At 40.8% G+C, this 19,028-nt stretch overlaps 1 protein-coding gene across 11 annotated transcripts in view; it reads right to left on the bottom strand.

Moving 5' to 3' along the window:
- ARID1B (AT-rich interaction domain 1B) overlaps positions 1 to 19,028 on the bottom strand; it is a 396,431-nt gene that overhangs the window by 165,799 nt on the left and 211,604 nt on the right. For 5 of the 11 annotated variants that reach the window (XM_081035477.1, XM_081035475.1, XM_081035470.1 and 2 more), the window contains exon 5: positions 1,391 to 1,429. The exons of the other annotated variants lie outside the window; for them this stretch is intronic. In XM_081035477.1, the coding sequence (XP_080891603.1) occupies positions 1,391 to 1,429 (39 nt within the window). The remainder of the gene's footprint in view (positions 1 to 1,390; positions 1,430 to 19,028) is intronic. 11 annotated transcript variants of the gene reach the window in all.

The raw sequence follows: 19,028 nt of genomic DNA on the forward strand, positions 1-19,028 counted from the left end.
AAAGGTGTTTTAAAACAGAAATATTTTTAGATCAACAAATTACACTTCTATTACTGCCCCCAAATGGCTGTTTGCACAGTACTAATTTGATTCCGAGCCATTGATTTCTTTTTCTGCTGCTCTCTCCCCTGTCCACACGTCGCTGGCCCCCCAGCTATCACCAGGGTCTGCACGAAAGAAAAATGACAGATGAAAAAACTTCTGTTTTACCCTAAAATACTTCTAACCAAAACATACTGATTTTAAAAACACTGAAATAGTGGTTACAATCAGACTTTTACGACAGTGCACCTTTAAAGCCTTTCAAAGTTTAAATTAAATTGCTTAGGACTATTTTGATTACCAACTGTAACAGAAAGACAACTCAGTAAAAGAGAGAAAAAGAATATGAGGTCAGTTACATTTAAATTTAACCATAAACCTTTACCTTTTGGCTTAAAACTGATTCTTGTTTTAGATGGGACTTATTTTGAAGAATCTATTTGTTTAAGTAAACTAGTAACTGCAAAACTAAGACGTCCCAGGAAGGCAGCCGCTTGTCACTTCTCATAGTTCTTTAAAGTGCTCGCTCTTCTTCCAAAGCACCTAAACTGACTCCACACCAATCATGTGGCCTCCTTCGTTTTCTCACATAAACTGTTTAAGATTAGTCTTATCTAATGGCAACAATAACGAAAATTTTAAACCAAGAGTGTAAGTATGTGAGGAAACTGAAGCTAGTACAGGAAGTTCTGGAAGAGGCAAATTAAGAAAAAAGTTGATGTTTTCAAGGCAAATAACTGTCAGCATATCACTATTCCATTCTGCCCGTCTTTCTCTCTCCAAAATAAGCATATATTCTTTAAAAAAAAAAAAAAGAAGAAGAAGAAAGAAAAGGCTGTACAAGAAAAAGAGGAAGTCTTCAAAGACAAGTACTAGTTGTGTGAAAAAATTTTGCTACTGAGTTTCTTTTAATGCCATTTTGAGTTTAAAATTGTTCAGTATCAATCTTCTAGAATAAAGGGCCATAAACGCCTTGCCTCTAAAGGCGTTTAGAGTCTTGTAGAGTCGAAAAATATCAGTAATTCAAGAGATGGGCGTTTTAGTACAGAAAATAGGAAGATAATTACACTCATCTGCTCACTTGAGAGCTGGGTGCCTGTGGACACACGAAGCTAAGGTTAGACTGGAAGTAATGAACAGAAACCTGAAACGGCATGACTACGGAACTAAGAATGGCCCCAAGGAGAAGGCAGACGCCACACTTCTTAGGACACTCATCTGTAACTGCTTTATTAAGAAAAACCACTACCTATCAAGGGGCATGTCTTGACATGAAATAATAAAGTCGCTTTTTAAAATGTTAGTGACATGATTACAGTACCCCCCCCCAAAAAAAAAAATAAATTACCAAGGAGGAACTCTCTGCTTCCACATAGACAACAGTATTCTATGGCAAAAGAAAATAGGAGTTAAAAACATGGGATTCAAATACGAGAACTGATTTTTAAAACATAATCTATTGCAACAAAATAATGCAACCCCTTTAGTAAGAGTTTGGCAGTTTCTGATAAGGTAAAAGTAGTCTCAACACATGATCCAGAAAGACACTTCCAGGGATTTACCCCACGAATGAAATGAAAACACGTTCACATGGGAACCCGCACGAGAAGGTTTATAGAGGCTTTATTCGTAATTGTCAAAAACTGCAAACAACCCAAATATCTATCAAGTGGTGAATGGACAAACATAACATGGACCACATCCATACGACAGAAAACTAGTCATCAACAAAAAAGGAATTAATTACCAATATAAGCAACTACATGAGTTATTAAGTAAAAGAAACAAGATTCAAGAGGCTATCTACTATGTGATTCTATTTCTTCGACATTCTGGAAAAAGCAAAACTATAAGGAAAGAAAACAACAGTGGTTGGCAGGAGCTGGGTATAGAGGGAGGGGCTGACTATAAAGGGTCAAGGAGAAGGTGCTGGGACTGAGGCTAACGCTGCGTGAGAAACGTTCTAAGGTTCTATTAGAACACTATTTTTTACATATTATCCTGTTTTGCATTTCACCACATAGTAATCCATAGTACTCTGAAAATGTTAGCTTTTCTAAATATACAGACTAGAATTAAAACAATATTCCATAGTTTCTCATGTTAAAAATGCCTTTGATTTTCATTGTACAGTATATCTTTTGTTCTGTTTTGATAAGATGTTCTAGATCATAAAGTTGAAATTTTCAGTTGATTTCTAGAGATTTCCTGTGTGACTTGGGCATTGCTAGTTTTCTACGGGGGCCAGGGGGTTGGGATTTTTTGGTTAGAAAGTTGAACAACTATAGGTTGTGTTTTGAAGATAGAAAGGGATTACGTGTCTAATGAAAATCTTTGTTATTTAATATAATTGCATATAAATTTGAACTTCAACACGAAAACCAGAAAATCAACATAAAACCAAACTACCGTCAAAACTAAAAGTAGTATATACACGTTGAGACATGAAAATATTACACAACCTTCAAATCAAAACTACAGCAACATTAAAGTAGTATGTGCACGTTAAGACAAGAAAATATTATACAACCTTCAGATCTGAAGCATGACGCTTACCTCTTTCTTCATAATAGTGCCTTCACTTAATGCTCAGAAAGTTTTAAGTTCAATTTTTAAAATACAAATCTTAAAAAACAAACAAAACTCTTACAGGATCACATATTTACGTATCATTCATTGGTAAGTCAGTCCCAATAACTCCAAGAGATGTATGAGGAAATTCAGTTACTGAGCTTATACCATGAAACTACTTTATACTTAGAAAGTAGCAGAAAGCTTGAAATACAGTCTGAAGGTTGAAAAACCGGATTTTTGGTCTGAAACGTCTAGTCTCAGGACGCCCTTTTAACACTTCTAAGTTAAGTCACTTGATTTTGTTCACAGAAATTCTTTACAGCTTTTTAAACAAAAATGAGGTTTCTGAAATAAACAACATACAGCCAAACTGAAAAAGAAACTAGGTCCTTGGCAGTAACATTTATGTCATGTTTTACCAGGAGTTTATAAACAACTCTGGCCAAGGATTTCCAGTGGATTAAATGTTTGCCTAGACCAGTGGTTCTCAACCCTGAACAATTTTGCATGCATTCTCCTCCCCAACCCAGGGGACATCTGGCAATTTTTAGAGACATTTTTGGTCATCACAGTTGGGGGGTAGGGTAAGGTCTGCTCCTGGTACCTAGTGGGCAAATACAACAATGCACAGGATAGCTTCTTTACAACAATGAATTATCGGGCCCAAAATGGCAATGGTACCAAAGCCAAGAAACCCTAGTCTAGATATGGGAAGTCCCAACTACAAATATTCACAAGTGTAAGCACATGAAGACTTGATTCAAATCTTTTTATCCATAGAAATACAGTGTTTGGGATGAAAGGCAGCTCAACTGCTGCAACAGTTAAACTGGGTATCACTGTGTACATGGTGCAAAGGCTATAGAACCAGGTTCCACAAAGCAGAACTACTGAAGTAAAATGCTGCAAAACAAAGTTTTCCTCCAAAAAGAAGCTCTCTAGTTCAGTGACAACTCTGCACAGGTGGATAAGTCTACCTTTATGAAATGTGAGCTCACTGCTATATTTTATTTTTAAAAGGGAGGGTGGGGAGTTTTACCAATTACTATAATTAATATACAAATTCACTATTTAAAAAATAGGGAACTGGGTAAAAGTGGAAAGTAAATAAATCTCTGAGATCACTAACACCTGTTAACACATGTGTATGCATGTGTTTTCATGTGTATCTTATCTACAATCTAAATGCAAAATTAGTCCAATCAGATACCAACTCAAAATCTCATTTGAATCTATTATTTACTTCAAGATTCACTCTGAAAAAACCTGGGGGAGCGCAGGACTCTCATACTCACTAGGTATTTGGTAGGCAAAGTACAACTTCAGAACTTGCCACAAACCAGGCCAAGGCCCAGAGCAAACAGAAACTGTCTTGAAGAGAGTGGGCATAAAAGGCAGTCCAAACTGGTATGTCTTATGCTAAACACTTAGTTGGGTTACGATTTTAAAATCCAAGACTTTCTGGATAACATTGGAATGGTGACTCCTAAGTAAAGCCTGACGTACCTGTAAGTTCAAATGCATTTTCACCAATGGGCTTGGGGGGTGCCCACATAACCATAGAATATACTGGGAGGATGAGAAGTGGAATTGCTGTTTATTCAATTCATGTGATACTGTTTTCAAATTCCATCAGCTTATGTCAAAGTTTGTTCTGTTTTCTAATTACTATACAAGTATCATTTCTGAAATACACGGCCTTTCCATCAATTCAGTATTTACAGAGCTAAGGAGTTAAGAGCTCGTCAATGCCAAACTCAATGACTTGAATCAATTTTACCACTATTACACAGATTGTAGCTCAAAACCTAAAAAGAGCTGCCTAACCTTGGCCCACTGACAGTCACCAGTGACAGTTTATCCTAATACTGCATGTGCTCTTTGCACTCACACTAATGTGAGGAGGGGAGTGCAGTAGTGTGCACCTTGGTGTGTGACTCACCCTTTTTAACAAAACACTCAAACAAATAAGGATTTAACTTAATTTAAAATGGAACTGGTAAGTGTCATAAGGGAGCAGTAACAATCAGGTTAGAAATGTTGCTACTGTAATCTATCGTTTTTATAAAATTCCTCATTTGTATATATGTCACAGTTGAAAATATTACACGTATTCATCTATACAGGTAAAATTATAACATTATAAGGCATAAAGGTAAACAGAAGTACATTAATATTCAGAACTCCTATTCAAGGCCATTTTTCTATATTCCTCAAACCACTAATTTCTTAGATTCTCCCTCTACATCAATACTGATTAACTCAAAACTACATTCCCATAACAGATCCTCTATCCAATTTCCAGGACTCCAAAATAAAGTTGATTTGCGTGATAGAGAGGAAATAGAACTCCCCTACTTAATAGTAAGTTATTTACATAAGCAGGATCAACAGAGTAAATAAAGACTTTAAAAATTATATAGCCCACAGAGTACAATAAAAGAAGTTTAAAAACCAACTAGCCACAGTTGATTACTACTAGTTGGATTAAATGTATGTCTTAGCTAATCTATAGTTTTGTGTCTTTACCTAACTTGAAAATGTCAAAGGTGTCTGGATTGCAACATTCTCCTTAAAACTCCTACAGGAGACCAATGAGAATACCCAATGATCCCAAAGTCTTCACGTCAGAGAAAGGCTGAAAAGCAGAAGGCACTATTACCAAAAGACTCTTTAGCATTTAATTAAGAACAAGAAAGCACGGGCAGGAGAAAAAACTTCACAAGCTTAGACTTTTCTCAGCTGTAAAAAAAAAAAAAAAAAAAAAATGCTGTGAGTTGGTTTTCCCGCCAAGGAAGGTTGATGATGCTGTACTTGGCTCCAAGACGCACTTATTACACAAATGGAAACCTGTCTAAGCAGCCCCAGCCTGAGTCGGTCCGGCTCCTGGCAACTCTGCCCAGGAAGCCGCCAAAGGAGGCGGCAGCCCCGCCTCTTAGCCGGCCCCGCCCCTCAGCCTCCAGCCGAGAGTCCTCCCCCCAAGCCTGGGCTTCCAGCTCCGGCTCAGCCCCGCCCGCCAACCCCGCCCCTCCCCCAGCGCTGCAAGGCCCCGCCCAATGTCTGAGCCCGGGCCGAGCTCGGGCCCCGCCCCTCCCCCGCCAGCCCCGCCCTGTTATTGTCCGCGGGGTTGCGCTGCGGCCCCACCTCCCTCCCTTCGCCCTCTGCCACCTGTAGTGCCCCGTACTGGGGGCCAGCGCCCCGCCCCTGCCAGCGCCCCGCCCCCGCCCCTGCAGCGCCCCGCCCCCGCCGCGCCCCGCCCCTCGCCCACAGGCGGCGGCTCCGCCCAGCATTTGGCGCCCGGCCTCCACATAGGCCCTGCGCCCTTCCTCCCCAGCTTTCCGTGTTTTCCACCATCAAGCACGCGCTTTAATTACGCAAAACGAGTTGCAGCTCAGCCAGCCCTGGAAGTTGGGCGGTGGTGCTTCTTTTGGGGCGGCGGCGAAGGGGTGAAAAGAGATGAACCAAAATGAGTAGGGGGGGACAACACGCAGATTTTGCGGAGCCAAAGGGAAGAGGAGGTTAGGGGGCAAATGAAGCCATTTCGGGTGGGACTAGGGCTAAAAGCGGCACAGGGAAAACGCTCCTGGCCTTTGTCAGTCCGGCGGGTTGTTTCATTTCATGTTCAGCTGTGTCAGCAGAAACTTTACAAAACCATGTTGGACAGGGCATCCGGCACCCCCGGCCTAGGCGCCAATTCTCCGGCTCGCAGCGAGCCGCAGCGGAGGCGGCCAGAGCTCCCACCCCCGGGAAGAAGGGCCCGCGTGCCTCGCAGCCCCGGGAAAATGGCCACGCGGCCCCGGTGCGCGGCCCGGGAGGAAGGACCCGCCCCCGCCCCGCGCCCCTCCCACGCACAGCCCGGGGGGGCGGGGCGGAGGCTGCCTGCCGGGAACCGGGCGGGGGGCGGGAGCGCCGGCTGCCGCGCGCTTTGTTGCACAACCTCGGCCCACGCAGCCCCAGCGGCTCCGGCTCCTCCGAGGCGGCTCCTCCATGGCGCCTCCGAGCAGAAACTCCTTCGCGATTCCCGGGGTTCTAGGCTCCGGGGGAGTTTGTGGACTTGCTTAATCATTCACCCCTCCATCCCCATTTCAGGTTTATTTTTTATACTTTTTTTCCTAAATACTTGTCTGTTTCTAATTGAGTGCCAAATCAAATCAATGGATGTGTACATTGTTGAACATAAGGTCTTGGTTATGAAAAGAAAAAAAAAAGCAGAGTTGTGTTAATGTACAGAAAAAGGAAAAGTTAATATTAAGGTTGGCGGATAGAAAGGGGTCATCTCTCCTTCAAATATTCGATACTCTCCAAAGCCAGTCTCCGGCAACGAATAAAAATAGATTAACTGTTACGATGATGAATGATTAACTCAGAAGCTGACAGGCAGGCAAGCAAAGAAAGACAAGCAGGAGGGAAGCAAGCTAGAGCGAAAGCCACAGAGAGAAGCAGAGTCCGGCCAGCCCGAGGAAGAGGGCCATGCAGGGAGGGGCAATGAGCCCGCACTGGCCAGCGGCTGGCTGTGTCTGAAAGGTCGGCCTTAGCACGCCTTTGAGGGCAGATGTTACAATTTGGAGGAAATTCTTAAATAGAATTTTAAATCACAACTGTGTAACATTTTGAATCAATTTGAGCAAGAGAAATGGCTAAAATCAGGCTTCGTTGTTTATAAGATACCATTTCTCCTTCAGTCCTACCTACTGTTACAGTACTGACAAAATAACAGAAAAACATGCGTGGTGGCATATACTCCAAGAATTCAAAGATTATAAATCCTTATTCAAAAATTTAAAGTTTGGGTTCATAAAAAACCGCTTATGAAATTTATTTTAGATCAAAGCTTTTTAGGTCCCACTTTACAATTACATTGTTATACAACATTTTCCCAATAAAAAGATGAGCCCATGTATATTTTATAGCTTAACTTTAAATTACATCCCTTATGCAATGTTGAACTTATATCAGGGTGTAAAAGAATAACACGTACAATGCTATAAGCAAGGTTTAAAAACAAGAATAAGGAGAACTATTCAAATCCATTTTAGGTCAATTCTTCATCAGCAAAGGAATGTTTTACCGTTAACTTATATTCATCTCACTTATTTTCTGAATATTACTAATTTTCCTAGAAACATACTTTGCTAAATGGTTTTCGATTTTTTCAAGGTTTTTTAAAGCCATAAATAATTGACAATTTCTCAGAAGCAAATTTGTTATACGGATACTCCTCAACCCACGATGGGGTTCCGAGTCTACCTTAAACGTGCTCAGAACACGTATCCCCCCAAAACGCTGGCAACACAGTAACGCTGTAGAGTATTGGTTATTCATCCTTAGCATCACAGGGCTGACTGGGAGCTGCGGCTTGTTTCCCCTCACTGCCCAGCGTCGGGAAAGGCTATCACCGAGTGTATCTCTAGCTCCAGAAAAGATTAAAATATAAAATTTGAAATATGGTTTCTACTGAATGCCTATGGCTGTTATACCACCATGAAGTAAAAAAATTGTAAGTGTAAATCAGGGGCCATCTGTATATGCACTACTCCCTCTTTCTCCTCCTGTCCCTCTCACAGCTACTTTTTGCTTTTTAGCCCTCCAAATTGTGTTAACTGGTATGTATGTATGTATGTATGTACATATGTACATATTTCTGCATGTATGCATGCTTGTTTAAGGGACCTAATGAGATTTTCAGATGGTTCTAGTTCTAATAAGATGAAGGCTGTAATGAGAATAGTCACGATGACAGACCCCAGGTTTCAACGTGGTGGACTGAATAAAAGCATGGTTATGACCTTAACTAGGACCTAATAAGTTTGGTTTGGGACTGTTTACTTTGACATGTTTGTGGTACACCCAAGGAGGAGATTGCCAGCTGGCAGTGGGAGGCAGAGGTCAGGGTACCCGTACCAAAGGCTACAGAATGTGGAGTCATGGGCAATTCAATGATAGTTGAGTTCATGGGAGTGGATGACTGAGCTTATTATAGAAAAGCATGTGGAATGAGATAAGAATAGAGCCTAAAACAGAACCTTCATGAGTTCCAACATGTAAAGGACAAGTTCCTCCCTGCTCTGATGGAAACAGCAGCCACTAAGCTAGAAATGTTAGGATTCTGGAATAGTTTTTTCTCCATATCCAGGAAGAAATCGATTTTAAGAGCTTGAACTCAGGCAAGATTACTGAATTTAAAGCCTCCAAGCACTGCAGGCAAGTTTCTTAGCATCTCTGTACCTCAGCTGCCTCATGTGTAAAGTAAGTACAATGATGACAGTAGATGGTTGTTAGGAGAATTAAATAGCACTTACAAAGAGTTTGCTTTGATCATCATCCAGTTATTCCCTAAATCGTTTTTCAGATTCATCCTAGCATCCATTCCTGTAACCACTGCCTCAGTTGAGGTCCTTATCTCTCCTTTTAAACCCTAGAATACTGTGAAACTGGTTTCCGTGACATCGCGCTCTTTCCCACCCATTATCTTTCACAGTACCCCAGCGTTGTCTTCAGCAAACACAGGTTTGAATACAGTCAAGTGCCACCTAACAATATTTTGGTCACTGATTGGTAGCATACATGACAGTGGTCCCATAAGATTACAGTGGATTATAAGCAAAAAGTTTGTTTGCAATTTTGAAAGAAAAGGCTGGCCTCAAGTATACCGCTGAATTTGCGGCTAGCTCTGGCTGGTTTAAATAGACAAGCAGGCTCAGCATGCTGTCTGCCGGCCTTGTGCCCGCCCTTGGCTAGGGCCAAGCCTGGAGTTGGAGAGGAAATGAGAGAAGAGGGCGGGCAGGAGGGAGCACAGGAGCCTGCTCCACCCACCAGAGCTGGCACACACAGGTGCACTCATGCACACTAAGTCACTTCCCTTCCCTCCATTTCTCTTTTATCTTTCTCCTCCCAGACCTGTTCCTGTCTCTCTGCTCTTACTTCCTCTCTCTCCTCGGCCTCCTTTTATTATTTCTCCTTTATCTCTCTGAATCTCTGTAGATCTCTGCTCTCTTTCTCTCTCCCTTCTTTCTTCTTCCCTCCCTCCTCCAGACTTGTATTCTCCCTCCCCAGGGTGCCTCCCTCCACAGCTCCCCCAAAGCATGAGCATAAGTCCACACTTTATCTTTTATACTGTATTTTTACTGCACCTTTTCTATGTTTAAATGTGTTTAGTTACATAAATATTTACCATCGTGTCCAGCTGCCTACAGTAGTCAGCACAGTGACAGGCTGAATGGGTTTGCGGCGTCGGAGCAATATGCTGTGCCGTAGAGCCTGGGTGTGTAGTGTGTAGACCACATAGGTTTGTGTAAGTACCTCTGTGATGTTTGCACAACGACGAAATCACGTAAGATGCATTTCTCAGAAGGTATCCCTGTCATGAAGAGATTCATGACTCTTGTCACTCTACTCAAAATCCTTCAGAATATCAAGAGTTGGGTGGAGACTCCTGACCTTGGGATAAGGGGCCCTGAGGACCTGTTTCTGATCTGCCTTTTGTCTCCTTGCTCTCATTCTTTAATCACCCTCCTTGGTGACATGTGTGCTGAACCTACCATATTTTTCCACGCCTTTATTCATACTGAGACCTTCATTTTCCCTACCATTATCCTTTTTGGAGTCCCCGTCCTCTCCCCCCCCCGGGGAAAAGCTGGTCGACAAATCGGCTCCTTGAACTCAGGTGGTTGGTAGTATGCTCTGTCACTTTGTGGAAATGATTCATTGTGGAGAACAGAAAACAGTTTCTATCTCGGGATTCGGGAACGGGAAAGCAAAAATCTTCCTGAGAACGGGCGGGAATTCCCGCCCAGAAACCCTAATTTGGACGAATCCTAAATCTTTTTCTTCATTTTCTCCCCTTGAGCTGCAGGACTGACCGGACCTTTTCAACTACAGTCTCATAAAGATGGCCCTCAAAAACCTTGAATTAGGCAAGTCAAAGGCAGAACTGATTTCCTCTTATCACTCCACTGATGTCAAACCAACTTCTGTATTCTCTTTGTTCAGTTAATGACAAACTACCAATCTGCCTAGCTCGAAACTTTGGAATTTGCCCATGTCTTTTTATATTGTTCCAGTTAGAAATCATACTGCTGTCCTCTGTATCTCCGTCATTTCTGCCTTAAATTCAGTCTCCCAAGAACTCCTTATTCTTCGAGACACAGTTCAAATTTAATTTCACAAACACCTTCTGTGTACCTATCATGTGCCAACCATTGTGTGCCAACACTGGATGTTAAAGACGCCTATAGTATCAAATGGCACCTTTTCCTTCCCAATCCAATATCTGTCAGGTGAGCCAGCTCCTCAAAATACTGAATTATAATGAGCTAATTGTTTGTTTTCTACTTTAGCTTGCACGTTCCTAGAAGACGGAGAATGATATATTTTGCTATTTATCTTTTTATTCCTGGCACAATACAGAGACAACACAGTGTTTAGTATACTGAAGATAATCGATGAATTCTGTGGAATAAATGAAATGTAAATTAGGCTTATTACCCTTTAGTTTACAAAGCAGACCTAACTGTTCCACTTGTGATGCCATCTAAAGGTTCTCATTTAACTAAAAGCTAATCTTTTCCTCAAATTTGGAATTCAGATGATCACCCTTCTACCAAAAAGCTGTTAGATTCCATGAAGTTAGAACATCATCCCACACTGTATTGCACAAGGTAACTGTTAGACATTTAGAAATTCTCATGTGAAGTTTTACACTTATAAAGCCTACCAACTGTACTGGGTAAGATGGGGGAAGGGGAGTTTATATCCATAGCAATGTAATTACGAATAATTTTTAACCTGGTCAGTCAGTACAGAAAGACCATCTGTTCCCATGTAATCTAGCAGGACCCAAGTTACCAGTGATTCATAGTAATACTTCCCCTTAGTTTACATCTCTTGCAATGACTAATTTACTAACTATACCAATCAGAGTCATAGAAAGAATTGAAACTTAAGTTTAGCGAACTTATCCTGGGAGGAAATTTCACGAAAGTATCAAGTGAGTTCCCAGAATTGATTGTGGAAGGCCATGATTGGAAAAGAGGTAAGAAAGAGGGGAGACGCGTCACAACAGTAAGAACCTACCCAGAATGTCATCAACAGCATTTCCAGTAATGGACACACAGTGCTTCCAATACTGCCGGACTCCTGACTTCTTTGTGCTTTAATCCAGCAAGAGCTTACGGCCGGCCAAGCCTTAGTCACACATCCCTCCACAGCTTCTAAGATCTGGTCTCCTTGGGATTCAGTAGTGGAAAATACAATGCTGTTTTCACCAAGTTTCATCCTTGGGGGACTGCTCGCCGAAGAAAGCAGGTTTACATACTGAGCCATTAAAAACAAACGAACAAATCCAGCAAATATTCAATACTAGCATCAAAAATACCAAGATGCTCAAAGGTTTTTTTGAGTGCATTAGCAATGCACAAAGTCAAAGTCAAAGCATTGATCTCAAGCACGGCACCGAGTGTAGGATTCCTCCAGTGCTGGCCTGTGTTACTGAATACACCCAGGTGGCTGGCTCCTTTAATTGATTTGCACTTGTCACTTCTAGTCTGTTCAGGTATGCCACTGAATTCCCTTTGTGCTGACATCCACTTTGGCTATGGTGCTGCAAGTTTCTAGTCAGTACAGAAAACAGTAAGTTTATGAGATTGTGTACAACCTTCAATACACGCTCACCCCAAACTCTCGTGCGCTGTTTAATGTGCATGTTGGCTACCAGGCTCTGTTCTACTCAGAACAGAAAGCACTGAGATTCTGGGCCCGTGACAAATACCGTCCTCAGTGACCGTTACGTAACCTGGAAAGTAAGCGCCTTGAGACCAACCGAATGAAGCAGATATAAAGCAGTGCAGTGCTCCTGGCATTTACTTGTTAGCTTTAGGCTGAACTGAGGCCTCAGTTCAGGGCACAACAGCTCTGGTATTGACTGCTTTTCCTGCTAGCGCTCCACGTGAAATGCATAATGCTGAGTCAATACACTTCAGAAAGTACTGGATCTAAATGTTAGGGAACAGAGTTGCTGGCTCCCAGGATCATCTCAGCAGACAAGTAACTTAAGCTGAGATCACACTTTGGAGGCTCTGACTAGCTCTACAAGGTTACAGCATACTGTCGGCAATGTTAGAACAGTAAGATGACTACTTCCGAAGCTTCAGACCCTATTTAAAAACACAATCTTTTACGGTTTTCTATCACACTCTACTTGGGAACATTTGTTGCTTTCATTGGTATTTTGCAGGGATATTTGTAGACTTGAAAGGAATACTGGATATTAAGAGAGTACTTCTTATTTCATAGATGAGGGAAAATGCAAGCCTAGTAGGTTAAACCATTTGTTTAAGGCCACAAACATAGTTATTTGAGAAAAATCAGATTAAAACTCAGGTCTACTGACCCTAGGTGAGGGCTATATCTTCCAATGATGTCTTGTATTTACATTTGGTGAGACCTAGCTACAAACTGAAGAATCTTTAGGCGAGAGTCAGTCAGTGACCACCAAGGCCAGTTGTGTATGTGGAGCCTGTCCACACAGGGTGCCCGCAGTTAGCCTCCAATAAATCTTTCTATGCACCAAAGTGTATCCGCTATTTAAGGGACCGTTCCTGGTTTCTACCCATCTGCTGAGAATGGGAAAGCCCTCATGATCTGCTCCATCTTGCCTCTCCAGTATTCCCCAAACTGCCTGTGTGGAGTTCCTCAACCTACACCACCTCTCTGGGAATCAAGGTATCACCACCAACTGATGACAAAGAGAGCCCCTGCCTAGATGGTGCTGGTACGCTTCCACCCAGTACAGAATCCCCGACATTCTTGAAAACTGTTATTCCTTAAAATTTTACTTTGGGGTACATTTCTTGAAGGCCAGCTCTTAAAACTAAGTGAACTAGCCTCTTTCCAGCCTGGCTCAGCCTGCAACCCTTTCCCCTGGGACCTACTTTATGTAGGATAATTTGAAACCCAGTATCTCCCTGTCTTCACTTCTTAGAACACTACATCTCTTTCAAATATATTCATATTATATATTGATTCTTACTCTACAGAATGCACCAACAAGAAGAAATGAGGTTACACTGTAACAAGGAAAATAGATTAAATATGAGAAAAGCAGCAAGGGTTGATCAATTAATGAATTTAACTGAAAAAGCTAAAAATAGGGGTTGGGGGAAAGTCATAGATTTATAGGAACCTTTAAAAAAATCACATGATGTACTACACTGATGTTTGGACCTCATTTCCAGAGATTCTGCTTTAATTGATCTTGAGTGTGTCCTGGGTATGAGGGGTTTTTAAAGTTCCCAGGTCATGCTAATTTTCAAGAATCATTGCCAAATGTAAATGAATTTGGTTGGAAAATGTTCTAGACCTTCATTATCCAAAGAAATATAAGCCAACAATATGATGCACATAGATAACTGTAAATTTTCTAGGAGCCATATTAAGAGTTTTAAAAAGAAGTTAAATTAACTTTAATAATATATTTTATTTGAGTCAATATATACATACCTTTTCAGCATGTAATCAATATAAATATATTAATGAGATAGTTTACATTCTTTTTTTTCATACCAATGTGCTTCACCAGACCTACGATTACTGGGAACTTTTACAAAATTAAACCTTTGCATTTGTGTGCAGAGCAGTGAATAGAAACATCTGGGCACAGAAGGTAGTGCATTCTGAGTGAGAGACTGGCTCCAAGGGCAACCAAGAGTCTCCTGTGGCTGTGGGGAAATCTTACACTGCAGTGTCCTCAGAATTAGCAGATTTGGGTTATAGGAAATTCAATGTCACATGCCACTGCTCCCCAACCCCCAAATTCCCAACCTCTTGAGAACTGGTACCCTAACGAACAGTATCCTTCAAATAAAGCAATGAAGTACTATACATACCCAATGTTTTTATCCCCTAGATGGGGAACCAGTGGCACCCCATATGGGCACTGATGGTACAGTGTAAAGGCTCTTTTCTTTCTATATATAGAAGTGAAATTGTGTCTCACAAATGCTTCAGGCCTCAACAGAAGTGATGGTGACTCAAAGATATTCTGAGGCGTCACATTTCTGTCACAGGGGAATGTAACTGCTACCAGTTCTGCTAGCCAGGGCTTCTAAATCTCTGGAATCATCTCTCAGGCTGGCTGTTCTGCAATAAAATACAAGATCTAGGAATCGAGCTTTACCATAAGCACACGTGCGGGTACTCTACACTCCTCTCCATACACCTTCCCCTACTTCTCTCTTAACAAAAGAATTGCCTCTCAGAAAGAGGGACAACCACAGATTAACAAAAAAACCACAAAAAGGAAGTATCACTGATACTCATTTTTAAAAGACTACCTGAAGAGCTGAGAGGAAACCTGTTTTTAGAAAGAATATGGAGCTTTAAAGTGAAGCAAACATGGTTTGGATTCTGCCTCCACCATTGGGCAGCTGTGGGGCCCTAGACTGGGCAACCTCTTGCAACATGGAGTTTCTAATGTGTGAAATACACAAAACCATACCTTTGTCTGCGGAGTTGTTGTGAGCACTATACATAATAAGAAAAAAAAAACAGCAAAAGGCCAGACCGAAGTAGTGCTCAATAAATAAGACCAATTATTAAATTTTCAAAGTAGGGGACAGAAAGAGATTAAATAAAAGAATATAAGCGGCATCCCAGTGATAATTATTACTGAAAACCACCATATCTGTAAGCCACCTGCATTTCCATTTTATCAAAAACACCCACTCCATACGGTGAGCACCTAACAACCCCGAATATGTCAGTCATCCCTCCGGGACTCAGAAATCTGACCCAAAGAGAAGTAAGGCCTCGGGAACTTCACTCCCCATTAATCTGGAAGGCACTTGGATATAAAGGTTTTCTAAGTTGATCTATACTATAAATGAATTAAGAGGTTTTAAACTACTTAAGATTAAAAACTTGATTGCATTGTTTATAGATTTTTCATAATCACAAATAGGTCTAATGATATTTTTAAAAGCCCTCAGATGCTTTAGTTGAGAACGGTTTATTTAGTTTTTGTAAGACTGCTGTCTGACCAGCAGGGCCCCACTCTAGTGTCTCTCCCCCGTTCTTTACTGTTCTGTAATTTTTTCACCCTTTTTATTCCTTCAGTGGTTTCCCTGAAATATTGCCATATATATTTAATCAAACAAAAAAATCTCCCTTTTTGGATAGTGAAAGGACTTTGGTTGTAATCTCCCTCGTTTTAGCTTATTCTTGTTGAATAATATTTTACTTCTTTTAATTCCATAAATGAGACTCAATCATTATTTTATATCATGTTGCTTGGCTTTACCTATTTTGTATCTTCTGCTTACTATTCCATCTTGGACATTCTTGCTGGGATACTTTTTCTTTTTCTTGAATTACTTCTTCCAGAAGTTCCCTTAGAGGAACTGAAGAGGTTTTTCAGTGATTAAACTCCCTCAGTTATTTATCTCAAAATTTTTTCTTTTTATCATAACTCTTTAATAGTACTTGCAATAATTTTTCTAAATTCCTACTTCTTCTGGATTCCACAATACTACAGAATTAGCTAGTCTTCAAACTACTTCTTCAAAGGTAACCTGCTCTTTTTCTCTGGCTACTTTCAGGACTTTGTCTTTGATGTTCTACAGTTAAGGTAAGTCTAGGCATATATTTCCTATTTAAACTTGGAGTGCACTGTTTCCTGGATCTGTCAATTCCTTATTTCCATAAATTCTGAGAACTATACCTTTTGAAATATGCAACACAGGTTATCAACCAAGATACGACAGTAGAGAAAGACAACAGACAAATTTTATGGTACTACCTACGTGTTTAATTTCATTTGTAATAAAAGACAAATTATCTGAAAACATCCATATTAACACCTCACAAAAATAAATAAAACACAACTACAATTAAACGATGGACCATAATATCTATAGTGATATGGATGTTCATGAAGCATAGTTCATAAAAGACCACTCTGATGGCAGATAATGTTTTCCTTAAAGACTTCTAAATGAATTTATATTTCATTTTATTTTATACTTCATCATAAAAGTTCCCACAGCACAAAACAATGCAATGTTTCACACCTATTAAGCTCTCTTTTCAACTTTTCTACTTAGTTCATCTTAACTAATCAAACCACAACCACTACATAATTTGTTCTTGGCTCTAACTGCTGACTAAAGGTATAAAATTCACATGGAAGGGAATGATTGACAGAACTTTAATACCTTTTCCACAATTAATTAGAGCTCAAGGGAACTGCAAAATGCTCAAATAGCTAGAGAACTGTCTTATAATTGTGTTCATTTTTCCAATTCTTTAAACATCAATAACATATACATTCTCAATGATAAGAAAACAAAAATTTTGAACAAGCCTAGACACCTGCACCACAATCAAAAGGAAACAAGAAACTAGAACAAATGAAATGGAGAATGGTTACCCTGTTCACTTTTGCCCATTTAATACTTTCCCCCCAAAACAAAATTTAGAAAAACACACATCGTAAAAAAGAGACGGAAACTTGGCGGTATCCTGGCCTCTGGCCCTTCTTCAAGCTGTTGTTAACCAGGGGCAAGTAAACACTGGTTCTTCCCTCTGTTCCTTTGTTCCAAAGGCAAACCACTAAACTCACTAAAAGGGTGGTATTGCTGATCACAATCTACAAATTGACTGCAGAGCCAGAAAGAGTGAAGTAGCAATTTCACAGCGAAGAACAAGAGGTCATACCTACTTCCTTACAGTGAAAGGTTAACCCCTCTGAGGAAAGAGTTTTCACTTTCACGTATGTACAGTATCTCCATTTAGATAATTTACAGAAGTTGTTTTGTTTAAAAACTTATAGGATGCCTTGCTGCATTCGAATACAGTTATTTTTATAGGCAATGAGGCTGAAACATATAAATGTTTACAAAACTAGAGACAGCAGTCTAGAATCTCTACCTATTCACAGGTACCCAAAGACCGGGGTGGGGGAGGGAGTGGGAGATTGAAAATAGGAGTTGAAATCAGTGAATTCTCAATGTGAGTGTGATCACTTTAGATCCAAACAGTTCGCTGTATTTCATTTTAGAGGTTCCTTTATTTCAGGATTCTGTAACACCCCTTATATGAGAAAGGATAAGAATTATCAAAAGACTGCTTCATAAATTACAAAGAATAGCCCCTCACAATCTTTTGGAGAACTATGGCAAACAGGCTGGCTACGTTACATCATATTCTTTGCTCAAGAGGTAGATCAAAACATAGGCTGTGCAAGCATATGGCCTGTATCCAAATCCTGGCACCCTGGGTATTGAGCCAAGAGTCATTTAACCGCTCTGTGCCTCATTTCCCACCTCTGCAAACAGGTATGACAGAAAGAAGTAACAGTATCATACGGCTGCTGTGAGGGATTAAACAAATTGATACATGTGAAGCACACAGAAAAGTATGTTAACTAAAAGTAACATCATTAGCAAATACACATTAATTAAACACCTGAAGTGCTAAAGCATTTTACTTCATTGTCAACAGTGAAGTTTATGAGATGTTTTTGGTGCTGGCACAGATAATGCTTTTATATCTAAGGTAGTGACAGGCAATAAACACTTGTTGAGTGAAACTATATAGACAGACAACCCACTCCAGAAACTGCAGTGTCTCCAACCAGTCCTTTCACCTAAGAGAAACCTATTTTCCATATTTCATGCTGTCATCTAATTTAGGGCCAATTTTTCAACTCTCATGTCTATTTCCTAATTGGCCTCCCTGCCTCTAGTCATCTCATTCGGATCATAAGATTAGCTGTTGTGAGAGTTGCTAACATCTGCTAGGCCCGTGCACACCACTTTTCTCACACTCAGTGGCACCACACCACCTACCTGTTCAACCCATTCCTTTCCCTGCCTCTCACTCCCCGGATGTACCCTCTCTTTTAGTCAAAACCGAACTGCAGTCATCCCTTGGTCCCATGGGGGACTGCTGTTGGAACTCTCCTCAGACACCAAACTCCACAGATGCTCAAGTCCCTTAAATAAAATGCCGTACAGCAATGTGTGCACCATGAGTCTTCCAACGATGTCTTGCACGGTTTCCTATCTACAACCAACACCTGTGAACACTACCGCCTCTGAACGTGACAGCCCCTTCAGCTCACTGACAGGCAGTTCTTTCCTCTCACAAACCCTGTATAAAGAGGAGTGACCGGTATTCACAAATAAGCCTAAAATCTAAATAAACCTGATTTCATTGTTATACTGTTGAGTGAATCACTGACCTTCGTCAAGACCGTCTATATCTAAATTACGGTCTCTCTTTTTTTTTTTATTGGGGAATATTGGGGCATAGAGTGTTTCTCCAGGGCCCATCAGCTCCAAGTCATTGTCCTTCACTCTAGTTGTGGAGGGCGCAGCTCAGCTCCAAATCCAGTTGCTGCTTTCGATCTTTAGTTG

Source organism: Rhinolophus hipposideros (genome assembly GCF_964194185.1).
Source record: "Rhinolophus hipposideros genome assembly, chromosome: 3".
Taxonomy (NCBI): domain Eukaryota; kingdom Metazoa; phylum Chordata; class Mammalia; order Chiroptera; family Rhinolophidae; genus Rhinolophus; species Rhinolophus hipposideros.